General features: G+C 52.8%; 1 protein-coding gene and 1 long non-coding RNA gene across 3 annotated transcripts; one reads left to right on the top strand and one right to left on the bottom strand.

The window, feature by feature from the left end:
• Positions 1-11: 11 nt before the first annotated feature.
• On the top strand, positions 12-15,208 carry LOC109117829. 2 transcript variants are annotated; one of them, XR_002025121.2, is made up of 3 exons: positions 12-342; positions 8,284-8,376; positions 14,037-15,208. It is a non-coding gene; the product is annotated as an uncharacterized LOC109117829 (long non-coding RNA). The 2 variants fall into 2 exon arrangements; XR_004517836.1 differs by having other exon boundaries at positions 14,008-15,208.
• An 882-nt stretch (positions 15,209-16,090) lies between these two features.
• On the bottom strand, positions 16,091-20,942 carry Nkx6-3 (NK6 homeobox 3). Its single transcript, XM_010617130.3, has 3 exons — positions 19,128-20,942; positions 17,380-17,549; positions 16,091-16,349 (listed from the first exon to the last, which is right to left on the bottom strand). Exons 1-3 carry the CDS (start codon positions 19,507-19,509, stop codon positions 16,110-16,112), a joined length of 792 nt encoding a protein of 263 aa, XP_010615432.1. The 5' UTR covers positions 19,510-20,942; the 3' UTR covers positions 16,091-16,109.
• Between the last annotated feature and the right edge of the window lie 1,741 nt (positions 20,943-22,683).

The following is a 22,683-nucleotide window of genomic DNA, read 5'->3' as shown; positions in this document are numbered from 1 at the left end:
AGTTTATGCAGGCTTTCAGGAGCAGCGCACCTGTCCCGGCTCCTGGGCTGGGCTGTGGTGAGCCAGGCCCAGAGGTGGAGGCCAGCTTTACACAGCTTCTAGAATGTGAGTGACCTTGCATGTCCACTTACCTGGTAAAATGAGGCTTTTGTGTGATGTTTCACTTGGGGCCAACATTTGTTAACCTCTCCTCTGTTCTCCCGCCCAGGCTCGCCCACTCTTGTTAAAGATCGCTGGGGAAGTGGAACAGTCGTCTCAGTTTCTGTCACTCTGAGCTGACTTGAGTCAAACACACCAGACCACGGGAAAGGAGCACGTTGCTCAGCAGTTCCACCAGAAGAGGTAGGAGCGACATTGCAGCTGTCACCCAGCAGGTCCCCTCACACCTGTGACGTCACCAGACGGGGTGTGGGTGCAGGGGAAGGTGGGGGTTGGGAGCCTCTGTCTCCCTGGGGAGGAAGGCGGACAGGTGGAGCTTCCAAAGTCAGGTCTGGTCTTCCTAGGGACAGCAGTGACCCTCACAGGCCCTGCAGAGCACTGCAGGTGTGTTTGAACTGCGCCCTCAGTGGGGCTGGACTGCGCGGACACTGAGTGGGTCCTTCCCCGGGATCCCATCCAGCACCTGGCTTGGGCAAGCGCAGGCTCCTGAGCTCCTGGCCCGGACTGCGGCGCATGGACAGCGCCTCCTGCTTGGGTGCCTTCCCACCGCCCGTGCACAGATTGATCCGGCCGCTGCCATTTGTCATTTCTCCGAGGCAGGCGCTGTTTTCTCTTGCTTCAAGGGGCCCCTTCGACACCTGCTTTATTTTTCTTCCTGCGCTGACGTGACGGGAGACAGGTGTTAAACTACTTAATCACTTTAAAATTGTTTTAATTTTCTGTTTTTTATTGATCTCTCCAGCACCAATTAATCAGCTCACTGGACCAGGCAGTTAGTACATTAAAAATTGTCAGGGAGGCCGTGCATCTTGCAAAATGTCTAAAAAAATAATTCAGCTAGAAAATTTTGTGGGTTTTTTTTTCTTTTTTTTTGCACACAACAGTCATTGGCCCAAGGAAGTCCCACTTGGAAAAGGCTTTTCTCTGGAACTCCTGAGTCAGGTGTGTTTGGGGCAGGAGAAGCTCTGGCTGCGACCTTCCCGTGGGCACTTCTGGGAACAGATACGCTTTCCTCATGCATTTGCCACCTTCTTTCCACTTGTGTGTGGTTTGTCAAGCAACTCTGGGTCTCCTTTTCCCTGGGGCCTTCAGGTGTTTTTCGGAAGAGAGTGCCTGCCTTGACTCCAACATGGCAGGACTGGTCCTCGCCTTCAGCAGGATAGCCTGGGACACCATCTTGTGTTTCCAATAGTGTCAAAGCCACCTCCCCTGGAACAGGACCCAGTGCGGTTAGTAATCCTATCTGTTGGCTGGCAGTGGCTGTCACCCCAGTATTGAGCCTGGAGCCCCTGCACAGAGTGTTCTGAGCAGCTGACCATGCTGTGGACATTGCCTGCCATGTACTGCAGCCCTGCCACTGTCTCCTATCACCGCGCGAATGAGTTGTTAACTGCTCAACTGTACTTTCTGAATTAAAGCACAGACGGAAGAACCAGGGGCGTTGGTCACTTGGCAAGGGCAGGTCTCTTGTTGGTTCTGGGGATGAGTTAGCTGTTGTTAGCCTGTCTTTGTGGCTTGGGCTGCCCCCTCCAGTAGGTGCCATCCCCCAGAGCATTTTTCACCCACTTGCCCTTCCTGTCCCCTGGTTTCCAACATGCATCCTGGGAGTGACTTCTCCGCCTCACTGGTCACACAGAGGCTCCCCAGACCCCCAGCCCCTCCTGGGAAGGCTGGGGCCTGAGGTCCCATTGTGGGAAAGCTGGAGGGGTTCACAGCCCAGGACAGACAGTGATCTCCACATTCTGGCCAGCAGGACTTATCTCCCTCCTGGCCCCACCCTCCCTGTATTAATTGGCATATGATTGGGCTGGAACATATAATCTAGTATTGATTTTCTTTCTGGACGCCACAGCTTTATTTGCTCACATCTGCCTTGTGTTTAATTGGTGCTTTGCTCTGGAAACGAGCGATCTTATCGCCCTGCTTGGTCTCTTTTCCTGGGCACATAGGCATGCACACCCCCACACCCTCAAGTTGGCTGGCCCGGCCCTGCCTCTCCTTGTCTCTCCCTGCCTCTCCCACCCTGAGGACTCCCTGGGGCACCCAGAAGAGATTTCCTTACACTTGACCTCACGAGCTGGGACTGATCCTTCCTGGTATGAACCCGTGTGTGTGTGTGTAGGCGTGTAGCAGGGTCTGGTTTTGGTTTCAGACTTGGGTTGAGATCTACTTCCTCTCTGTGTGGACCCTTGAGGCCGCTGACTTTGCTTTTCTGCCATGATTTCTCACTGGAGAGAAAGGTGTCCTAACCTACTTGACAGGGTTTTTCAAGACTGTCAGTCACACACAGTGGCTGGCATTGAGGTGCTCAGTAAGCAGCTGCAACTTTGGCAGCGACATTCCATTCAGCTTGAGCAGCTGTGTGTGCTGCTGGCTGGCTCAGAGGCAGGAAAGGAGGCACCTCCTATGGGCTGTCCCTGTTAGTCCAGGCCAGCCAGGGAGAGGTCTACCTAGGTCTCACAGGCTAAGGAGAATCTCTGACCTCAAGACACAGCTCGCCTGAGGCTGGGGACTTCTGTACTCTCCCCACAACTGGCAGGTGACTTTAGCAAGGCCACCCTGTCACCTTCCCTCCTGGGCCACAGATCCCCACTGGCTCCTGATTTCTGGGTTTTCTCATCTCTGCTGACTGTGGTCTGGCCCACCCTGGGCTTTTTGTAGTAAAAGGAAGATGTCAAGGCCAGAGGTAAACACTAACTTCCTATTGACACAACATTAATTCTCTCGCCGGGACAGGTGAATGTGCTTTCGCTCACTTTACCAAGATTAATGATGTTTGTTTGCCTCTAAGAGAGGCCTGATGAGGGGCTGTTGAATACCAGCCTCTGGCTTGACTGTGGGGAGAGAGGCTGGCAAAGGGCTGCACAGGGAAGGCAAAGCAGGCCTTGCCACCACTGCCAAGGTTGTTGCTTCTGCTAAGGCTGGCATCCACCTCTGAGAACAGGAGAAGGAGTACTGGCTGAGGGTGCTGAGCTGCTACATCCTGCCTGTGGGGTCACCACTCAAAGGCACCATCCCAACAGACCGCAAGGAGCCTGGGAGTTGGCCCGCCCCCACTGCCTTCATCTGAAGCTCCACTTGTGCCCCCAAGCTCATTGTCGGGAGTCAGGCCCAAGGATGGGAAATAGATTGGAGGGGCCAGGTCAGGGACTCGGAGGTGGGGCAGCTGGCAGAGGGGCATTGGCACAGGCAGGAGAGTCCCAGGCCATAAGTGACTGAGCAGTGACTGTGACTTTATAGGCTCGGCAAAGCTTGAATGGCACAAGAGGGGCTAACAGCCTGACCCTTCTCAGAGCAGTGCTGGCGGGTCAGTGGTGCTGTGGTCAGCATGCATGTCTCCCAAAGGCCCATGTGCTGAATTTAAGCTTGGTCCAAGCCTGTGGCCCTATTGGAAGGTGATGAGAACTTTAAAGATGGGACCCCCTTGAAGGAGGTAGGGGAGCCCTGGCCTCTTCCCCCCTTCCCTTTGTTTCTCAATACCATGAGATGGCAGCTTCCCTCACCATGTGCTTCTACCATGTTGAGCTGCCTCACCACAGCCCCAAGAGTAGCAAGGCCAACTGAGCATGGACTGAAGACTCCAAAACCGCAAGCCAAAATGAACCTTTCCCATTTTTAATCTGATTGCCTCAGGTATTTTGTTATACCAATGGAAAGCTGACTCACACATGAGGTTACAGAGGTGGGGCTGCTGCAGCCCAAGGTTCTCCTGAATCGTGGGCTTTGAGGCCTCAGGAAGATTTCCTCACAGGTTGGGGCAGCCCAGGCCATCTCCATGGAACAGCCAGTATCACAGACCAGCAGAGGAGCAGAAGCATCCATTCCCAGCCAAGCCAACACTAGAACTGCAAGTGCAGCCTTACTTTTCCTTTGTAGAATACAGTGGTCATTTAGCAAATTTTGATAAAGAAGATACCTTGAGTTGAGAAAAACAAGTAGATGAAACTGTAAATCCCAAGAGCCAGCCAAGGTATCAGACCTTTGCACAGGTCTTCCAGCCACAGCCTGTGGCATGTGGCTGCGGGAAGGGTGGGTGCAGGTCCCGCAGCCCCATGTACCCAGGTCATTCCTCTTCACTGTCTAAGGAGGAAGGTAAAGCTGTGGATTCAGCTGGGCTCATTTTGCAAATGACTCCACAGGTGGCAAGAGAGCCAAAGCACGTGGACTTCAAAGGAGTTGAGCTTTTAGATCACTGTTTCCCATATTTGTTCACTTAGGGTTCCCTGGGGTGCTGGCTAACCAGGCCCATTCCAGGGCCTCTCCCTTCCTCTTCTCCCACTGACCCAAAGACACAAGCAGGGCCCAGCGATCTCACTGTTTGAGGAGTGCTCTTGTCATCCAATTTGGGACATGTCTGGGTGGCCGTCTCCAGCTACAGTGTGCCTGCCGCATCAGGGACATGGGTGGTTAGCTACACAGGCGCAGAAACTACACCAGCCCAGAAACTACACCAGCCCGAAGGATGTTTGTGACAGGTGTGCTGACTCATGCGTGATCAGAGGACTTTACCTGGTCCTCCTGTGTTTTTTGAAGCTTTGATGCTCCCAGTCACTGTATGCCTGGAAGTGGCCCTGACCCTGGATTATAGCTGCAGGACGTGGAGGTCTGGTCTCACCCCCGCCCAGAGTTCTGACCTTGGACGGACAACCTCAGTGCTCCAAGCCTCAGATCTCTCATTTGCAAGTTAGGAATAAAATCTGATGCCCAGTCTGAGAATCAAATGAAATAACATTATCAGGATGTAAACCTTAACAAAATTCCAATGTCATTTTTTATAGAACTAGAGAACACAAGCCAGGCGTGCTGGTGCACGCCTGTAATCCCAGCACTTGGGAGGCTCAGGCAGGAGGATCGCTGTGAGTTCAGACCAGCCTGGACTACATAGTGAGTTCCAGGTCAGTCTCAACTACATAGTGAGACCCTGACTCAAAACCAAACAAACAACAAAAACAAAAGAAATAGAGAACACAATCCTGAAATTCATATGAAACTACAGAACAAAGACAAAAACTAACAAACCAAAACCACACATACACAAATAGGCCAGGAAATTGTAGCAAAAATAATGAAGCCGGAAGCATCACATTCCTTGATTTCAGACTATACTGCACAGCCATAGTAAGAAGACAGTGTGATACTGGCATAAAATATGCACAGCAGCCAACAGAATTGTGCATGGAGCTCAGGACCCATGTCCACACGTGTGTATGGCTGCCCAGTTCCTGTGTGGTGCCAAGAGCACATGATGGGAAGAATGGTGCTCGGCAGCTGGACGTCTACATCCAGGTCCATAAAACCGGAAACATCTCCCACCACACAAACTCTCAGCAATTAAAGGCTTAAACCTAAAACCAGAAACTGAAACATTTGTAGAAGAAAATTGATGTTAAAAAAAAATATGACATTGGTCTGGGCACTGAATGTTTTAGATTCGGTCCCTAAGGTATAGACAACAAAAGCAAAATGAGACAAATGGAATTAGGTGATGCTGTCAAGATTCTCCACAGCAAAAACAGCACTGTGAAGAGACAGCCTAGATATTGGAGGGAAGTATTTTCAAGATGTACATTCAATAAAAGAGTAATATCCAGAAGATATAAGGAACTCAATTCAATAGCAAGAAAACAACTCAAAAAATGAGCAAAGAACTTCCTAGACCTACCTACCTACCTACCTACCTACCTTCCTTCCCTTCCCTTCCCTTCCCTTCCCTCCCCTCCCCTCCCCTCCCCTCCTTTTCCTTTCCTTTCCTTTCTTTTCTTTTCTTTCTTTTTTGAGACAGGGTTCTGCTAAGTAGTTTAGGCTGGCCTCGAACTCATGGTGATCCTCCTGCCTCAGCCTTCCTAGTTCTGGGATTACACGCGTGCACCACCACTCCCAGCCATAGACATTTCTCCAAAGAAGACAAACAGATGAGCAGCAGATATAAGGAAAAATAGGCAACACTGCTAATCTTTAGAAGATGCCAGTCAAAACCACAGTGACCCATTGTCTCACATTGGTCAGAAGGGCTGTTAGCAAAAAGATGAAGATGCAGGTGTTGGCGAATTGGTGGAGAACAGAGGGTCCTTGTACCCTGTTAGTGAGAATGTGAGTTTGTACAACCACCATGAGACACACCAAAAAAGAGCACCCAACAATCCCCCCTCTGGGCATTTACCCTGTAGGTTTGCAATCGTGTGCAGAGGAGGTACATCTTTTCATGTCCACTGCAACACTATTCACAAGATCCAGTTACAGAAGCAGCCCAGGCTGGAGAAAGAAGGTGTGGGACGCAGACACTGTGTCATATTATTTAGCCCGGAAAGAAGGAAATGCTGTCATTTGTGCCAGCCACAGAGACAGACACCTCACAGTCTCAGTCCCACGTGGACCTAGAAGAGCCAAACTCCTGGAGGCAGAGGATGAGGGTGGTCACAGAGGCAGAGGGGACAACATCTCAGAAGGAGCGATGTTTTCTTTTTAAGGCACCACCGCATGACATGACAAATATAGTCAATAGTGAAGTGGACATTCAAAGCTGCTAAGAGTAAACATCAAATGTTCTCACTATAACACTGCTAAGTACTTGAGGTGATAGATACATCGATTAGCTTGACTCAGTCATTCCGTTTCTGTGTTACTCACTTTCCTCACTGATGAGACACCACAGTGGGCACACCGGACGTAAAGGAGGAGGATCCATCTTGTCTTGCATGTGTAGCCCCGTAGTTAGCTGGCTCCAAGACAGGCAGGCAGGTGGACAGCTCTGACGGAGCAAAGCCGCTTGCTTCACGGCGTCAGGAAGCAGAGAGGGAGCGAGGGAGGATCTGGGAAAGGTGACAGACCCTTCCAGTGCATGCCCCCGGTGACCCACAGTGCCTGATAACCCAGTTCCCTTCCAAACATGAGGCATCGGGGCCATTTTAACATCATCTTATCAATAGTAACATCTTTTTGTACCCCAAAACATCCGCCACTATAAGTTGTCAGTTTACAATAAAATTTTAATAAAGGGGATAATGTATAAGGAAACATCTTTAAAAACTATAGGATGCTACCGTATTATTGTAAAAAAATGGAGATTTAGGTATTGCTTTTATTTCTGTAGCGCCTAGCTCAAATTCTAAATTCTAAATCTTAGATGACACAGACGCAAGATTCTTTCTAATAACATCACCTTTAGTGTCTGTTCTTCCAGTAAAGATGCAGTACTCTTGATGTGTGAGTTCCCCCTGCTAGTGTGCGCTGTAAGTCGCAGAGGTCTCTCCTGCTCACCCTCAGCCTCCTTGGTTTCTGTTCCCTGTGAGGACGCTCCTCACGGGTGCAGACAGCTCTGTGCTCCGGGCTGTCTTGGCAGTGCAGCTCCTTCGAGACTGTGGGCCTCAGGAGGCAGGGACACTTTCTTGTGTTGTATCCCAGGCCAAGCACAGAACCAGGCAAAGGAGTCTGCAAACTGGGCTCAGTCCCCGGTGCCAAAAATGTTGACTGCACAGATTTTTATCTATAACATATATATAATCCTAATTTCCTTTTTGGTACCAGGGATTGAACTCGGGTCCTTGTGCTTGCGAGGCAGGTGGCAGAACCACTGAGCTAAATCCCTAGCCCCTAATTTTTTTCTCTCATTTGAGATTATTGGTACTTTTTAGGTATACAGTACAGTTACATTCATCATTGGGATCTTGTACCTTTACATGACAGGTCTTGGTTCCCATTTTTTCCCCTTATCCCTGCCCTCCCTTCATCCCCTCCTCCCCTCCCCATTTACAAACACTTTATTTCCATTTTTTTCATTTTCTTCTATTTTTTTCTTTTCCCTTATTACCTTTCCCCCACCCTTCTTTTTAACCAGTTCATACTCCAGCCTGAATTCAAATGGGCCTTCTCCCCTCCCGTTTCATGGTGTTGCAGTTACTGTTATTGTTTTACTCTTTTCTGAAAATGCAATAATTTATTTCTTTTGGTGCTGAGGATTGAACTCAGGCCCTTGAACATGTTATGCATGTGCTTTACCACTGAGCTCTTCTCCCAGCTCTTACTTGCATTTTAATTTTTAAAATATATTTATTTTTGCTATTGAAGTTTCCTAATTCTCATTTCTTTTCGTTTTTCTTCCTTTTATTTATTTTTTATGATGGTTAGGAATGGGCACTCCAGAGTCTACCTGAGTCAAGCTGGCAGCCTGGTGCTCGCTCGTTCCCCAGCGTCCCAGTGTCCCGTGTGCACAGCTGTAAGGTGGGTGTGATGCAAACACCTGCTTCCTATGGCTCTTGGAGCAAGGGAAGCACTCGGCACTGCACAGCATCGCGATGTCCAGGGGCGGCTCACACAGTGGGACAGCAGAGCAGCTGGCCCTGGGGCGGTGACAGCGTGCAGTGAGCCCTTGGAGGGTGCACTTTGGGGAAATAGAATCCGGTGGCATTCCTGGGCCTGGGGTGTGGCAGGCGGTTTCTCTGTCTTGGTTCCTTCATCTGGAAGCCAGGGACATTGTCGTCCCTCAAGGTGCAAGGTACGCTTTCCTCTTCTCAGGAGTGCTGGGCACTACCTGCACCTGGGCCTCCTGCTGTGTGTGTGTGTTGGGAGGGCTATGCCCAGTGCATCCCGTCGCACGCAGGCCCAGGAACAAGATGAGCACCAGGAGTCTCTTTACCTCATTCTCACGGCCTCTGCCTCGCAAGTGACGGGCCATTCTTTCGTTTGCCAGTCTGTTAGATTCCTCCCTAAAATGATGTGGTCTAACAGTGATAGCCCACGGCAGGCTTGATAGACATCTGGCACCCTTTTGTTTACTTGAGCATCACCAGGGAGCGAATTGTTCAAAGCACTTTCTGTTGAAAATCCTTCTAAAACATTATGCAGAGGATAAGGGCAAAGTTTAATCTCCCTGCTGGCTGTGGGTCCCCTTGAGCAGTAGGCACTGTGCCATCTACAGAGTGTGCTGATGCACATTTGGGGTTCAGTCCTGTCACTGGCAATCTCAAGGGGCTGTGTATCTGAAACTTTTCTTTGTGCACCATGGCTGGCAGTCCCCAGCCAGCCTCCTGGAGTCTAATCTTGGGTCTGCAAGGACCCCAGCCGTTACCTAGGCCTGCTGGCTGCTGCTTCCTCATTCTCCAAAGCTCTCTTATTCTGCATACAGTCGAGTATGGCTGTGTGTTACAGTGCTGTAAATCTGCTCACACCCATTCATAGCAGTCTAACAACTTCTTTTCAGTGCTGGGGATGGAACCGAGGGTGGTTCCAAAATTAAGAATGCTGGTTTAAAGAAAAAGAGGCTGATCATCTTCTGTAACAGTCTGGCCTCAGTATAAATTGGGAGACCAAGAATGATGGACAGCAAGTGGGTCCCTGAACTACAATACCATTCTTCAACTAGATTTGTTCTGCCAGAAGGAGAAAAATTCTTTACAACCAGGTTTTTATGGTTCCTGGACTTGGGAACTCTTATCAGGTTTATGTGGCTAAATTCCCTAGACCTACACAACCTGGCACAGACATCCTAACAATCTCTACCTCCAAATGGCACCTCACTGGCAGATGTTGCTTCCCCATTCACAGTTTGGGAGCCACCCTGTCAACCAAGCCAATAGTACCTTTCTCCCCTTACCACCTCTTCTTCCTCATCCAAGGCAGAGGCCACTTCTACCCCCACCTACCCCATTAGCGTCATCTCCAATGGGTTTGAGGTCAGGAAACAAACTAGCACCCCACTCTACTCAGGGAATCTGTTCCCATCACGGGACGTGTCAGGTGGAAATAGGGAAGCTATAGGAGTGCATGCTCCCTTCTTAGTGGTGAATGTGGCTCAGTACAGAGAGAGATTTGGTAGTTTTTCTGAGAATCCTGATGAATTTATGGATGGATTTGAGTTGAGTATAATTTTTTTCTGATTTGGGGGGATGTGCAGTTTTAACCTAGTGCTCCACTTCTCATGAGAAAGAACAGATTCTTAGAAAAACTGCTGAAGTAGCCAGTGGAGGCGTAACGCAAGAAAGGGAGGTGAATTTTGCATTTGAAAATCACTTGTTGGAGGCCTTCTGAAATACTACTAATGCCAAACCAGCACTGGCATTAAAGGAGCAGGGAGAGCCCTACCGGCCATGTGCTTTATACCGCAGTCTGCCCCAGATACCAGGGGGAGGTTACAAAAGCTTGAGGTAAGACCCTTGGGTGGTAGAGAACTTCAATATGTATAATGAAAGGGACCAGGCAGAATAGGCAAGCAGATAAAAGGTTAGAGAAAAAGACACAGATTTTGAGTGCTTGAATTCAGCCTCCACCTCAGGGTGACTTTCGAGGCCCTCAGGATTTACTCAGTAAGCAATACGCAGTATGCATATTGTGGAAAAAGAGTCACTGGGAAGGAGGGTGTCCACACTGGCTCAGGAAGAGCTGGCTGGGCAGCGACTCACTTCTGCACCCCCGTGAGAGGGAGTCAATGGCTCGACTGCAGAGGGCTGCTCAGAAGGCACCCCTCACCCTGGAGGAGCCTTGGGTGACCATTGTGTGGCAGGTAAAGAAGAGAAAGCTTCATCCGGACTCTAGGGTACCTGATACAGAAACTCTGTCAGGGAAAGCCTTGTTCATTTGGCTTGTGCAATATATGGGTCCTTATGTTCTTTAACCTTCACTCTGAGACTCCCATACTCGAGTTCCCACAAGTGCATCAGTGCACGGGACACACACAGAGAGACGCTTCTGGGCCTTTCTGGGAGCCAGTGGCTTCTGCTTTTCTGGCTGCAGGAGTTTGCCTGGTAAGGAGTCTTATTATCATTCTTTGTCACTCTGAGCTATAGAGAGTGATAATAAGGGTCCTTATTCAAAGACTAGGAGACTGTCTCTAGTTCTTGCCCTATTTTCCCATGTATTTAGACACAGGGGCACTGAGATGGTCTCTAAGAGCAGTGGCTTCAACTGCCACCCTGGCAGGAAAAGCTACTAAGTTGTCCTGCAGATTCTTCATTAGGGTCAAGCTATTTTAAAGGCAAAAAGGACATCAGCAGATGACAGCCGTCTATTGCAGTATCAAGCTCTCCTGTCCCATATTTAAGGCATGCCAGACTAACTTCTGCCCCACTGTGGGGGAATATTCAAATCATAAAGTGTTAGTGTGTATAAAAATCTGCTCGAGATTGCTTTTTTCCTGGGTTAAAAAGTCTAATTAACATGCATGTGTAATTCTTTATACAGGGAAATTGGGCTTTATTTTGATGAGAAAGCTATAGGAAGTCATAAAATGTTATTTTGTTGGAAGAAAAGTGATTTTGTCTAGATTTCAATTTCATGAAGTTGTCTCAGAGTGTAGAGTGAGGGAAGGAAAAGTGTGAGATGTAGAAAAAGATGGATATAAAGAGATAATGTTCTTGGATAAGAAAAAACTTTGTAAGGTAAGATTTTCCCCTCAAAACTAGAAGGTTAAAGTAAGTTGCAGGAGGTTTGCAAGAAGTGATAAAAGGAAATTTGCAGGTAGTGAAGTTGGCTATAATTTACAGCAAAGAAGCATACTGGAGAAATCTCAGAAGGTTACTGGCTACAATAGTGGATCCACCTCCACAGCAGTGTCCCTCGTGCTCTGACTGGAAAATAGATGTTCCTCAGTATCCCCGAGTGTTCCCATAGCCCAGTCTTTCGGGTACCTACCATTTCATCTCCTGGTGGAGTTAGAGGTCAGTTCTCCTTGCCATTTTTATTTCAACTAATGGACACAGCATTGCTTTTATTTCAATTGCATGACATCTTGTGCTCCTCAAGTGGGCCCACGTTGGGCTATAGACTGCTGGGCCAGATCGCATCTCTGCTGTAGGCGCACTCTCTCAAGGGCAGAGGAGTCCTTTGGGATGTCCCAGTCCCATAGGAAGTCTGTGCCAGACGAATCTGTGACCCCTCTGCACTCATAGAGGATACTTGTTGATAAACAATGGTCTTGTGAGGCCTTTTGGCAGCCTGGCTATATTCCATTCCAGCTTTCGGGTCATTGATCAGTTTTGTAGCTTGAACAGCTTCCTGGATGGCCATGCTGGAGCGGCTGTGGACGTCTGGGGCAGCACTGGACAGAAGTGTTGGATGTGTGAGGTGTGCTGCCCACCTGGTGTTCACAGCCACCTCCTGTGGTGTTCAGGTCTCCACCGACCCTCTAGTTGGTGCTCAGCAAGGAGCGCAGCGACTTAAGGGGAGTGGTGGCACTGCTGGCCACAGTGGGTATCCCACTGTGGGAGGAGCTGACGCTTGGGAGGATGCATGCAAAGTAGGATCCTTGGCTGTCCAAGGGCCAAGCTGGTTCCTCCACAAATTGAGCATTAGCGACAGTCAAAACTGTGAAGGATAATAGCCATCTCCACACCACAGTATTGGTACATGTGTCACAGTCATGCTTCCCTTCCTTAGTGGACACAAACACACTCCGGCACTGAAGCAACGTAGCTGCCGAAGTGCTTTGGTTTCCCCAGTCTTAGCAGTCTGTGGCTGAACTGGTGGTTTCCTTGCACCGGGCTGACGTCAGTTCCTCCATCTTGAGCTAGCAAAGGGGTACTTGCTGCCAATGCAGGCTGGATGTGCGAGCCTATCCCACACTGAATGGGAGTTCCCAACTTTGTATCAGTGGGACTTATACATTTGTGTATCTCACTGTGGGCTACACCTTGATGGGCTAACTTATTAGGGTCTGTGGAGATTCTGAACATCTTTCATTGAACAAGTCTACTTTGTGTAGTGTCCTTGTATGTGTGCTCTTCCCTTCGCTACCACTTTTGGCTTCTAGCCTTGACTGCTCCTTGTCATTTGGGTGAAGGAATGATGACCAGGAAAGCTGACCTCTCGTTTTGTCAGGAAATGCAGATGGCTAGCATGAGGCATGTGGGGTAAACCTCCCACTTAAACCCCCAGGCTTCACGTTTGGTACTTAACAGGCTGGAAATCCTGAGTCCCAGCCAGGGGGGAACTCCCCAGTGGGATAACAGAGAAAAGCACTGGACCTTCACTGACTCCTCAGGGCCAGTATGGTGTGGGCAGCATGCAGGTTCCTTTACCAAAGGTGCTGGGAGTGTCTCGTCTTGTCCTCTCACTGTACGAGATGACTGTGGTGAACCGGCTGTGCTGTCTCAGGGAGGCTGGACTGTGCTCACACAAGGAGGCGCTGAGATGTGGGAGCCAGAGACAGTCTGACTGGACCATCTCCGGCTGCAGGGAGAGGATACTGGGAGGTGATGGGGAGTCATACTCTCACACTAGCATCATCCGAGTCCCCTGTGGGGTTCCCCATCATGGCCTCAGACCCTTTGTCTAAGGAGCAACCTCGGCCACCTGACTGCTGCTGTGCTGTAAGAGGTGCACATCGAGGCCCACAGGGTTCAATTTGATACGCTTGTCATTTCCTGCACACATTTTACAGAGATGAAAGTGATGCCTTCTGCGTAGTGCAGCTCATGTTCCTGTGTAACTTTTCTATGCTTATGGGGTGCAAGATCCCATCGTTGAGGACTAAAACTCCACCCACCCAAACTATGGATAAAATCCTTCCCTGCTGTCACCGATCAGGACTTGAAATAGGGGCTTGTTCGAAACCAAAGCGCTGCTCTTGGTGAAAGGCGAGTGATCACACATGTGCTCCATGTGCAGAGTGGTCAGTGTGCTGCTCCCCATTGCTCACTCGTGAACTCTGGGTGTCTCCAAAGACCATTTCAGCTCTTTTCAAGCCATCCAGGCCATGAGCAAGGAGTTAAACACTTGGATTTAATACTGACTCCACACGACTTGAATCAAACCTGCAAGTATTATAGCTATATTAGGGTAGTTCAGAGTGTCAGGTGCTTCAGAATAGAAGCCAACAAATGCATTTTAAAAATGTCACAGGATTCTTCCTCCACTCAGGTGATGTTGCACCTGAATTATGTCAACAGCTTCTCCAGGGCTCGCTCAGATGTGTTCGTCCATGGCTCTCAGGCCCACTGGATCTCTCTTCAGTGTCCTGTGCTGAGTCTTCATGAATTCTGGCTGATTTCCCGCCCACTGCAGCCACCACAGGACACCCCTCTAGACAGCCTCCGCGTCAGCAGGCTCTTCACTGGGGCTCAGCACGGCCCCACTTCTTGCCCTGGCCTGGCTTGAGGAGACAGAGTGCCGCATGCCCACACGCTGTTCCTCAAGAGAAGGGCCATCTCCTGAACTGCAAGCTCTTCAGAGGGTGCAGGTTAGAGACTCAAAGCGGTCTGTGCCTTCTTGTCCCATCTCCTGGGCCTGTTACAGGGCTCATGGAAAACCGATGCTTCCTCTTTGCAAGAGGCTCCTTCTGCCCCCCATAGGGCTGACCCCACAGGGTGGGAATTCGTGCCCTGGGCATCTGCGAGATGGGAGAGGCAGGCACACACAGCCATGGGTCAGCCCTTTCTAGCTCCCCGGGCTCTGGATAGGTGCATAGCTCCTCAAGCTGAAAGGTCTGGAGAGTGGACAGTCTGCAGGAGGGCTGCCAGGGCTTGGTCTTTGCAAGCAGAGCAGGACCTCAGAAACTGCCCTGGAGGGGCCTCTTCCCACTCCTGCAACTTGATTAAGGAACTTCTGGGCTTCCTAACATCAAGTCAGCTATGTTGCCCTGTGATTCAGTCACCCTCAAAAGCCCCACCTACGAACATGTGAGGCTCTTGGGAAACATCTAGATTTAAACCACGACACGTATACACTGAAAATAATATGTAATAAATAATACGGTTTCTGGTGGGGTCAGTGGGGACAGCGCAGGTGTTCCACCTGGGAGAAGTTCGCTGGGGTCCAGGCCACGTTAGTGCCTCCACTCCCCAAGTGTTCTGCAGAGAGTTTTCCCCTAGGTCGAGAACCCCTGGAGGTCAGGGACACCTTAGACTTGTCTCAGCTTTCTTGGCACCAGGAACGGTGCCTAACACGTCCAGATGGAGATTGGCCCATTCGTGTGACCAGTCAGTGACAGACCCAGGTGGGGGCTGCCCTCAGAGCCGAGATGCTGGCTCCCCACGGCTGGCACATCTGGGCACCACTGCCCCGCGCTGTGGCTCATTCTTTCCACAGAAACACAGGAGCCACACAGCAAGGTTTCTGGGACTTTTATTTTTACTCGTTTGTATTTTTTAAAGCCAGTGAGGATGGGCTAGCTCGTGGTCTCCTCGGAGTGCACTCCTGTGTAGCCAGCCCCCGCCGTTTCCCACAGCCCCCCACCCCCCACCTGCCAGTAGCTCCAGGTCATCTGGGTGTGGAGGACAGCCTGCACTGGTGCTTTTCAGTGGCTGCAGCTCCAGGCCCAGGCCCAGGCCCAAGGGTGACCCCAGAAAGGAAGGGGTAGGGCCCACCCTGTCCTTCGTGGACCCCCTCCCAGCCTCTCTGCCTCGGTGTTCCTCTGGGAGAAGCAGAGGTGCCTGAGTCCCTTTCCAGCCCTTCCTCCCCTCCCCGGCTGGGGCACTCTCTTGTCCCTGGGCGGTCCTGTCCTGGAGAACACGGGGATGTCCGGAGGCTCTCAGGTAGGGCACGGCTCTAGGACTCCCTCCTCCCTTTCTCAGCCCAGCCTTCCCTTCTCCAGCCAGCAAGGGTAAAGCGGGGCAGAGGGCGTGGGAAGAGCCCTGCCGCTCATGATCCTCAGTGCGAGGGTCAAAGTAGTTGTTTTCTGCAGGACCACTCTCTCTTCTCAGCTGGTTCCTGCAGCCTGGGATGGACTGGCCTGTGCAGGTCTGGCAACACTCCTGGACAACAGCGCCACCTCTCCATCTCTGGCCCCTACCCTGTCCCCTGGCTCCCAGCCAGCAGTCCCCAACCCCGGATCTCAGTGGCAGGTCTGGGGTGTACATCAGCCTCCCGGCTGCGGAGCCTGGCCACCTCTGCCTCCCTGTGCCCCAGGAGGTGTGCCGGTCTCCCGGAGTTCCCGCGCTCACCCCTGCACCTCCTCGTCCCTCTCCTCCCTCGTCCCAGTCCCAGCCTCTCCGGCACAGGGAAGGGGAGGGCGGGACCGAGCGTCACGAGCTGTGCGCGCCCAGGCCGAGCACCGAGAAGGCGGCGCGGTGCTTGCGGAGCAGTAGCCGGATCTTCTCGTCGTCCGAGTCGGGGTCCAGGGGCTTGTTGTACTCGTCGTCCTCGTTCTCCGAGGGGGCGCGGTCCCCGCCCGGGCCCGCACCCCCCGAGGCCCGCGGCGTGGAGGAGGAGGGCTCCAGGGCGCTCTTCTTGCGCCACTTGGTCCTGCGGTTCTGGAACCACACCTGGTGAGGGAGGCGGGTTACAGCTGGGGCGGGGCGGAGACGTGTCCCCGAGTCTCCCACGGGACCTCAGGGCCTGTAAGGGTCACCTTGCTGGGGGTGCTGCAGCCCATTCAGCTGGGCCGCAACCTGGCAGTGGGGTCCCCACCTTCTCCTTTTCCATCCGGTGCCCTTGGGTGGGAGATGCAGAAAGACCCCGGGGTGCAAGGGTGGGAAGGGCCTAGCCTAGGTACTGCCCAGAGGTAGGGGCTAAGAAGTGCTCTCTACCGGGCATGTGGCTCAGGAACAGCTTGCCTAGCATGCAAGAGGCCCTGCCTTCCACTCCCAATGCTGAAAAAAATTAAAATAATTGTTTCTCCTCTTTTAGCTTCCCAGTCCTTCACTGAACTTGGTAATTTCCTCTTAATAACATGCACATCGAGACAGCCGAAGCCTGCAGACATCTAAAGAGACTGAAAAGCTTGTAAGAGGGACCCTGGCATTTTCTCCCACTGGGAACATCTGCCTTCGTGCCGGGTGGGGAGCTGGTCCCAGAGCTAGTCATGGGCAAAGCCCAGTTACCGAGCCTGCCCTGGATAGTTCATAAACTTGCTGGCACGGAGCTGGAGGCTCTGGTGGCTCCAGGCTTTCTTCGTTGGTGTCTCTGGGGAGATTTAGTGTCAAGCAGAAAGAACTTGTCTACACTCCCAGGATGGGGTCTCCTGGGGCCACCTGTGTCTGATGCCCATCTCACTGTCCTTTGGGTAGGGCGAGTGGAGGGAGGTGTTCTCATCATTTTAAAGACCGGTAAACGGAGGCCAGCTTCTTTTGCTGGCTAGCAGGTGGAGTGGAATCCAGTTCTAATGTGGTGAAGAGGCCATAATTGGAAAAGAGGTTCCTGGCAGATGGTGCAGGTGGGGGAAGGCGTGGGGTTGGTGCCCCACGGCTCTGGAGTGGGATCCAGCTAGCCTTCCTCTGAGAAGTCGCCACCCTTCTGCCCTGCCTGGCAGGGGTCTTCTCTGCAAGGCAGGCGCCGGCTCCTGTGCAGACTCACCTTGACCTGTGACTCGGTCATGCCCAGCGAGTATGCCAGCCTCGCCCTCTCGGGGCCAGCCAGGTACTTGGTCTGCTCAAAGGTCTTCTCCAGGGCGAAGATCTGGTGCCCTGTGAAGGTGGGCCGAGTGTGCTTCTTCTTGTGGACGCTGTCACTCAGCGGGTCAGGAGCTGGCGGGTGGGAGGGAAATGGGGTAGGGTGAGTGAGGGTGGGTGCTGGACACTGCCCGAAGGATGCCAGCCCTGTCCTGCCTCTGCCACAGGGCACAGGTGGCAGTGACTGTGACCTCTGTCAGGTCTGAGACAACAGGGACTCCAAGAGGGCAGCTACCCCAGTTTATAGCTACTCGGAACAGAAGGGGATCGGAACTCAGACTCGTGCCTTTCTGTCCAGTGTTCTCAGTGCTACTGCTTTGCTTCAGGGACAATAGGGACTTCCTGTCTGCTCCAAGACAAGGCTGTCCTTCATGACACCAAGACAGGGATTGGTATCTTTCATCTGCAGTCATCGCCCAGGAGCTTGGGTTCCTCCTTCCTCCCCCAATCCTGGACCCATTTCCTGTTTCTTGGAAAGCAAGAAGAGGCAAGCCTCTGGTCCCAGGGCCGGCTTCCCTGCCACATGGCCATGATGACACAGGGGTGCCTGACCTGAGCCCAAGCCAGGACAGTCTGTGCAGGAAGGAGCTAGAGACAGTGGGGCTCCAAGGAGGCAGAATCCCTACACGTCTGGAAACCCATGTCCCATCTCCCATCGCGACAGCTGGGGAGGCTGGGGCACGGATGGAGGAAGAAACCTCCAGAGGGATCGTTGTCTTCAGTCGTCGTAGCTTTTGCCTTAACTCACCACTGACTGTTTTAGCATTGTTTGTGTGTGTGAGTGTGTGTGTGTGTAATCAGGACTGAAGAGGAGAGGATAAAGAGGGTATAGAGCTGTGGGAGGGAGGAAAAGCGGCAATGAGGAGATAGCTGGAGGCTTAAAGCACCCCAAAACTGGGCTATAAAATAGGTTCCACTGTGTCAGGAGCTGTGCTCCCTGCAGCAGCCCAGGACACAGATATTTCTGTGGTTGGCTTCAAGCCCCTCTGCAGTGAGGGAGTCTCTGTCCCTGACAGGTCTGGTAATGGTTTTGGTGGCACTAGGATGGTTCCCGAAGCCACTGTCACTCTCTCCTGCCCGTGTATGTGCTCCCCAACTGGCACTGGGCCCCTGGACCAGCTCTCTGAAAGCCGAGGCCAGTGGTGAGTGGGATGAGGGTTTCCCAAGCCTTGCCTGGCTCAGCTGCTCCCAGAGGCCGGGCTGTTACCGTTCCTACTGCTGCTGTCAACTCTAGGGAAAGGGTGGGAAATGGGTCTCTGACTCCCAGGAGGGCCTCGACGGGGCCCAAATGATGCCAAGTGTGAGTGAGCTCTTTGGGATGGTGACACTGTGGCAGTTGCCCCTTTTAGAGGCGGCATGGGTTCTGGGCATGAGTGGGGAGGGCGCTGCAGCTGGACACCATATGGGTTTGGGTGGGCTGTGTGGCCTTCTTTGGGCTCAGAATGCCCCGGTTCCCAGGAGGAAGCTCAGGTGCACCAGGTGGGCTGGGGTAGGGGTCAGTCAGCTGTGCCAGGCAAGCTAGGTGGGACAGCAGAGCGTGGGGCTCTGTCTGCCTGCGTCTGAGCTAAGGGCAGTGTAGGTGACGTGGGCCTCCCCCTCGTCCCCCAAGTGCAGGTGGGCTGGGTGAGCCGGGGAGGCGTGCCCTATACTCACTGTCGCCGCACTGCCGCCCGCTGCGCCAGTCCTGGCCGGTGTCTGCCCAGCAGTTCCGGGTCCGTGTGGGGTACTCGTTCCCAGCCTTGGGGAAATTCCCCACCTGGGTGCCATAGTAGACTCCCTGGGAGCCGAGTCCACTGAAGCCGGCCACGTGGGGGTAGCTGGAGAGGAGGCTGCTGTTCGGTGTGGCCACGGGCCTGCTGAGAATGTCCGTGATCCCGTGGGGGGTCCCCGCAGCCAGCTGGGGGCCCAGCCCCGGGGGGCTGAGCTTGTAGAAGGAGTTCTGCATGGAGTACTGGCACACGGGAGCCTTCATCTCCGAGAACTGGGCCAGTGGTGTGTTGTTCAGCAGGAAGGTCCCCTGCAGGTTGGACTCCATTATCTCCAGGCCAGGCAGCAGGAAGCAGGAAGCCCAAATCCAGGCCTTCCTAAAGTCCGAGACCCCAGGCTCCGGCCCCGAGTGTCATGGCAGGTTGGGAGAGTCAGAAGCCGCCCGAGCCTCTGTGTGCCCTGCACCTAGAGCATCCGGTCGCTGGGCACCCACGTCAGCGCTCCGTGGTCAGGTGCCCCGGGCTGGTGGCTGGCCTCCCCAGCACTCCTCTCTCCAGCCTGCACTGGCCTGGCTGGGGTGCTGCCCGCCCACACTCAGCACAGCCAGCGCCTCTGCCTCTGAGTCCGGGGACCCTCCATGAGAAGTTGAAGTTCAGAGAAGGGACATTTCCCTGATAAAGATATGGCCCATTAGAATACAGAGCGGAGACTGGCTGGGCCGGGTGAGCCCCACTGTCATTGGTTGGAGCCCACATGGGCCTCACATTGGCTTTTCCTAGACAAATTGCACTTTGAAAGATTGACTGTAAAATCAGCCAGTGTGTGTGTGTGTGTGTGTGTGTGTAAGGAGAGAAAGGAGAGAATTAGCTCTAGAAGCTCTGTTCACCATCAGAGGCCCCTCAGAGAAGGTGGGTGTCCGGAGGCGTCTTGACCAGCTGCTCCCCAGGGAGGAGGCCGGGTTCAGGGTTCACTGCGCATCATCTCAGCTACTTCCCCGCCCTCCTTGGGGTCTGGATGGAGTAAGCGGGGTACGTAGTGATGCCTGCCTGTGAGGGAGCCCTGTCTTGGCTTGACAGTGGGGCCTGCTGGGCAGACTGGGTTGGGGTGGGCAAGTGAGGCAGCTTGGAGAAGGCACATCTCCCTACGCACTAGGGCTGAGAATGTCTCCTCCGTGCTGGGCAGCCTTCTCTGACCGCCTTTGCTGGAATTGCTTCCCATTTGGGTCTCTGCCGGGGCAGTGGCCACGTGCTGTCTGGCGTGGTGTCCAGTGTGAAACCTCGGGCGCTGAGATGTCCCGGCATGGTGGTGGAGCCTGTTGCCGGGCACTCGGTTGGGGCTCAGTAATTGTCTGATGCGTGGAACAGGAGTGACTCTCAGAGCACCCACCTGCCACCCAGTGGCATACAGGTGCCACTGGGGTACTTTCTTGTTTTACAATCAGGGAAACCGAGGCACAGGGGAATTAACCTGCTTTCCAGGTACAGTAGACCCTTGACTTATGAACTCAATTCGTTCCTGAGGGCTGGTTGTAACTCAAGTTGGTCATCTGAAGGCTCAGTTTTCTCCTCACAGCCTTCAGTGTCTCCCACCTATCTATATACGGGTAGAGCTCAGTGTCCTTAGAAAGATTTCTCAACTCCACACAGGAATGGACATTCCTTCCATAACTCTTCAAGGGTTACATCTGCATCTGAGGCCATCTGGAAGCACGTGTGGCCTGCACTTGGGTTGTAACTCAAGACTTTGGTTCCAAGTTAAAACTAAAATTCCAGTCATAGCCCAGGTTGTTCATATGTCAGGCTGGTCATAACTCGAGGGTCCCCTGTATGGGTGTAATTTCTGTTTTGTGCCCAGCATTCTTACCTGAAGCTGTTCTCTAAAAATAAAAGCAGGTATGCCACTTGCCTGAACATACACAATGGCAAGAAAAATATTTTGCGACTGCCAGGCAGAGGACAGTGCCTGCACTGCGTCTGTCTGACGGCCCTGGAGCTGTCTTGATCAGGACACGGGTCCTGCAGGGCTGCTTTCCTGCCCTCTGCAGTGAGGGGCACGGGGTTCTTATGGCCTCTCAGGTTCCCAGCGAAGGCAGCATGCCCAGAGCCGGGTGTAGCCCCCTGTCCCATGCAGAGCTCCGCTCTGAGCCCCACCTTCAGTGGCATGGATGATTTCGGGTAACTCAAGGAAGACCTGCCAAAAAGCGTGCACACAATGCTTCATATTTTTATTTTTAAAAAATTAAAACTAAGAAAATGATTCTTATATGTCTAACTGCTTCATGGCAGTCCTTTGGGGAGCTTAGTTCTGATTCCCAGGGTTGCCCCTTTATCCCAGCCCAGAAGTAGGGATTCTGCTTTTAATCTCTCCTGCGAGACCCTGACATGCATGGGTGATCACTGGCTGCGGCCCTGCTGTCTCCGGAGGAGCTAGCTGCCACCCTGGGGCCGGGGTGCTCTGGGTATGTGGGACCTGTGCCTTGGTCACTTCCTAAAGACAGGAACTGCCGGGAAGAAAGTTGTGAAATCTGATTCGATTCTCTTTCATGCTAAGACTGACAAAGTCGTTGGTCTGGGAAGCCCAGGATGGCAAAGGAAAGCGACTCCAGCTGCCACTTTATAGGGTTCTTTCTCTGATTTGGCAGCTGGACAGACAGGCCAGCAGGGAGCCTAGTTAGGGGCGGGCTCTGTGTGGCCAGGAGAGTTTCCTGCAGAGTATGTGTGTTGGGGGCACCTCCGCCGGCAGAACCGGGGTCCCCAGCAGTGCACACCAAGGGTACCTGCACCCCAGGTATCCCTTCCTGTGGTAGCCGCAGGTGTGGAAATCTGCTCCGCCGCTTGGGGCTCCCGGAGTGCACTCCTAACTGGGGCTGTCCAGGCTCCCAGGGGGAGTGGGGCCCTGGTACCCGTCTGGGGCACAGGCTTCCTGGATCCCACCCACAGCCCCACCCAGTCTTCACTCCTGCGCCGGAAGACGTTCCAGGAAGGCCGGAAGACGCTCCAGGAAGGAGAGACGGGCCTGCCATGCCGTAAGTTTCTTTATTAACGTGACATTTGTTCAGCTGGTGTAGGGACATGATCTGTACATCAGAAGGGGTGGGTGCTCTCCCAGGGACAGAACATGTGGGAGAGTCCAGAAATGGTTCGTTTTTCATAACAATTAAAAAATCAAGGTAATTTCAAAACTTCTAAAAAGCGTCTAATATGCAGACTGCAGCATTCTCTAGGAGTCGACTGGAGATCCTAAAGTCCTCCCCGACACAGCTCCTTACCAGCAGCCGGAGCGCAGCCATGCCACCCAGGGCCTGGAGCCGGCGGGCCAAGCAGCCATGCCAGACGGAGCGGGAGGTGCCAAAGCAGGGCTGGGCCGCGGGGCCCCTACGTGGCTGCCCGGGAGAGGAAGGTACAGGCTCTGCTCATCGTCTGGCCTCGGGCTCAGCCTGAGAGGCACTTCTGTTCCCTGACGCCACGCCGCGGCCATCCTGCCGCTAGAGCACAGCCCGCCG

Source organism: Fukomys damarensis, unplaced genomic scaffold (assembly GCF_012274545.1).
Source record: "Fukomys damarensis isolate Sample0158 unplaced genomic scaffold, DMR_v1.0_HiC HiC_scaffold_18, whole genome shotgun sequence".
In the NCBI taxonomy this organism is placed as follows: domain Eukaryota; kingdom Metazoa; phylum Chordata; class Mammalia; order Rodentia; family Bathyergidae; genus Fukomys; species Fukomys damarensis.
The sequence above is the reverse complement of the archived record's forward strand: the minus strand, read 5'-3'. Positions and strand labels throughout refer to the sequence as shown.